The sequence below is a fragment of the Leguminivora glycinivorella genome, chromosome 27 (assembly GCF_023078275.1).
Source record: "Leguminivora glycinivorella isolate SPB_JAAS2020 chromosome 27, LegGlyc_1.1, whole genome shotgun sequence".
NCBI classification, from domain to species: Eukaryota; Metazoa; Arthropoda; class Insecta; order Lepidoptera; family Tortricidae; genus Leguminivora; species Leguminivora glycinivorella.
The window spans coordinates 276,054-280,000 of record NC_062997.1 but is presented as its reverse complement, the minus strand read 5'-3'; the positions used below and the strand labels follow the sequence as shown (position 1 = coordinate 280,000).

The following is a 3,947-nucleotide window of genomic DNA, read 5'->3' as shown; positions in this document are numbered from 1 at the left end:
TTTCTCGTTGTAGTGTTAAACCGGCGTCCTTAAACCTCGTAAGTACTTCGTGCAATCTATGTAGGTGTTCTGTCTTATCGCGCCCCGTTATCAATACGTCGTCTAAAAAGCATAGAACACCGTCTATTCCTGCTAGCAAAGTATTCAAGGCACGCTGAAAGATAGCCGGAGAACTGGTTAGCCCAAATATTAACCTATTATACTTATATAAACCACGGGTGGTATTTATACAGGTTATGTTATCGGGGTCATTTATCGGAAACTGATTGTAGGCCATAGACATATCTAACTTCGAAAATTGGACTCCGCCGTGTAATTTTGCGAATAACTCATCTACTGTCGGGAGCGGATAGGTCTCGGCGATCAGCTGTTTGTTGATAGTGCGCGAGTAGTCTGCGCAGATGCGCACGGACCCGTCCCGCTTCAACACGGGCACTATAGGCGAAGCAAATTCTGAGTATTCAATAGGTTGCAAAATACCTAAACCTACTAACCGATCAATTTCGTTCTCGACTTTACTCTTAAGCGCAAATGCAATCGGACGAGCTTTAATAAATACAGGTTTTGCGTTATCTTTTAAGTTTAAATTTATCTTGTATTTATTGAAACAGCCCAGCCGGTCTACAAATATATCCTTATAGTCAGATAGGATTTGTTGTACCATATCTGTATCCGTACAATAATTAAACGGTGCGTCGGGAATTCGTGCTAATTGTAGATGGAATTTCGAAATAAAATCGCGACCTAGGATTGGGGGTCCACCATTAGGAATCACATATATATCTAAATATTGTTCTTGGCCGTCATAACATATAGGTACATTAATTACGCCCGTAATAGTAAACGACTCCCGCGTATATCCAAACAGTTTTTTCTTTGGGGGTAACAATGGCACGTCGCTAAAATAACATTTATAAGTTTTGTCTGAGATAGCCGATACTGCTGCCCCACTGTCTATTTGTAACTTAATGGAGATGTTGTTCACTTTCATACATTCGACCATAGGTGCCCCATCTTCAGTACGAATATGAAAAAACTCACCGTCATCACCTTCGTTCACCTCCTCCGACTCGATATATTTTACAGCCTTGCACATGTTACTTAGATGGCCTTTTGTTTGACACTTCCTACACTTATAATTTCTAAACCGACACTTTGTAGCACTATGTTTGAATCTACCACACACCGAACACTGTACATCAGACGCCGCAGCAGACGAGCGCGCAGGTGCTTTTTCAATCTGGAACAGCTGGCCGCTGGCCTCTGTGGCCACCGGCGCTCCAGCGGGGCCGGCGGCAGCGCCACCGGTGCGAGCAACCCTGATGCTCTCCGCCAAGTCTATCGCCTTAGACAACGTGAGCTCGCCGACATTCTGCGTGAACAGCTTTTCACGCTCTCGACCTGGGAGCATGCCCATTACAAATCTGTCGAGAATAGCGTCGTCCATATTTTTGAAATCGCAGTACGCGGCGAGGCCTTTCAGACGCGCAGCCCACTGCACGTGACCTTCGCCCGCTTGCTGGGTGGCCGAATAAAAATGGAATCGCTCAACGTACCCGCAGCGTTTAGGTGTGAAATGTGCATCTAAAATCTTCACCACATCCGAATATCCCTTTTCTTCTAACGAATCCGGTAATGCTAAATTGCTTGCTAGCCGGTAGGTAGATTCGGCGAGTGCGCTTATCAAGATAGCTCGACGTTTCACTTGGGCTTTGTCTGTGTTGTCATTAATATCGTTGGCTATGAACCACTGAGATAGACGATTTTTGTAGCTTCTCCATTCCTGGGTTTCGTGATTAAAAACCGAAATTAACCCAAAAGTCCCAGCCATCGCCGCCACTTGGTAGGTATGTGAGGACACGAGTGAAACGCACCGTAGCTAATTGCACACTGGTTTAATAAGAATAGGCCTATCGCGGGGTGCGCGGGCGCAGCCGCTGCCATGCATACGTACTACTTTCCTTATCTTTCTTCTGTAGCGGCGCATGCAACAGAGCAAGACAGGTTTACACGGGCTTAGTAGCTAATGCTTAGTGCGTGACACTAACACTTTTCACATGCATGTAAACACATTGTACAAGTGCTTAGTTGTCACTTTACTGACAAGCCCTTAACCGCTTATACGAATGACAAATACTAACCCCGTGTAAACCTAGCTTAATAGTAAGTTTCGATAAGTTTAAATTAAGGTTCAATCGAGTTTAGACTAAGTCGAGAACGTCGGGCTTTAAATTTGTAACTTGCTCAGTAGTATATAAATATATTAATATATTGGGGGACACCTTCCACAAATCAACCTAGCCCCAAACTAAGCAAAGCTTGTACTATGGGTGCTAGGCGACGATATACATACTTAAATAGATAAATACATACTTATTTACATTGAAAACATCCATGACTCAGGAACAAATATCTGTGCTCATCACACAAATAAATGCCCTTACCGGGATTCGAACCCAGGACCGCGGCTTAGCAGGCAGGGTCACTACCGACTGAGCCACTAATTTTATTAATTCTAAATTTTCTACACTCATTCTTATACAAAGAACTTTTCACCACACCAACAGGTAAAGGCTCTCTTTGCTATTCGAAAACAGATAGCAAAATTGCATTTTATCCACAAGAGTGCAAAGTAATTTCATACAAATTTTAACTTGATGTCTTATTAACCTTGCTGGTTGAATATACCTATAAATTATGATTTTGAATCACAAATATTGAATAAATTGCTGGATTTGATTTAGGGTAAACGCAGCTATTAACGCTCCATCGAAAATCGGAAGGTATTACCGATCTAATAAGTAATTCGGCATTTATCCGTTGCCACTAGTAACGTGAGGGTAGGTAGGTTATTTTCTAAAAGCGTTTATTTCTTGAGTATAGGGTAGTGTTACATTAGTTTGAGTGGTAGTTCGAGAAATCATAATAATACGTCAATCAAGTCGTGGGTACCGAAGAAGAAGGACATTCCATACTGGCGCTTGCACTTTCAAGTAAGGATTTGACTTATCTGGCTAAGACGTTTATGTTAACAATTGACTATTTTACATTTACTTTTGTTGTTAATTATATTCAGTCATTTATAAATTATAGATTGGTTATCACGATTTGTTAAAAAACATCCATTAACATACATAAAACATGAAATTAAATTTGGGCGGTGATAGCTTCATCAGTTTTAGTAGTAGCAGCTATCAACGACCCATAGGTCGGTAATGACTATAACGTCATGTTATGTTTTTTCTTTCTTTTACAATATTATTCTTTAGAAACATAAGTATGTTTATAGATTATTTGAGACCCAAATAATAGTTTTTTTCAAAAAGCTATTAACGACATACACATTTGTACTTAGTTTTCTTCTTTTGACGTTGTAAAGTTTACTAAAATAACAATATTTTTGGAAATCGGATATTGTGTAAGACATTGTTTGTGAAGGAGTTTTACCCATAAAAACTGATTTTATGTCAAAAATTTTAAATATCACGTAATAACAAAGTGTTTAGTAGCCACAACAATAATAAAATAACAATAATAATGTTGTTTAATATGGGTCGGTCATACATTTTACGTTAGTGCTTACATATTCTTTCAACGACTCACAGAAATCGCTATTACAAACCATGAGAAGGTATGACCGATCGTTCCTAAATAAGTAGGTTATAATATTAAGGATATTATTAAAGCCATACAATTATTACAAACATACAAGTTTTAACAAAAATGTGGCTTTGGTACCAAGAAGAGTTGCCTAATACAGCCTCTTGGGTTGTTGTGCCTCTCTTGCAGCACTGTAGGAAAAAATATCACGACAAAAGTTAAATTTGTTTTACAAGGGGGCAAATTTGTTGTTTAACCGCACGCACAAATATTGATACCTACTATCTAATAATGATACTCGAGCAAGCTAAAGACTTCAATATTGATTCATGAGCGTAGCGAGTGGT

The 3,947-nt window shown here is 39.7% G+C and overlaps 1 protein-coding gene across 1 annotated transcript in view; it reads right to left on the bottom strand.

The window, feature by feature from the left end:
• LOC125240376 overlaps positions 1-1,921 on the bottom strand; it is a 4,372-nt gene extending 2,451 nt beyond the window's left edge. The window contains exon 1 of the mRNA XM_048148285.1: positions 1,042-1,921. Within this exon, the coding sequence (XP_048004242.1) occupies positions 1,042-1,831 (790 nt within the window). The 5' untranslated portion in view covers positions 1,832-1,921. The remainder of the gene's footprint in view (positions 1-1,041) is intronic.
• Between the last annotated feature and the right edge of the window lie 2,026 nt (positions 1,922-3,947).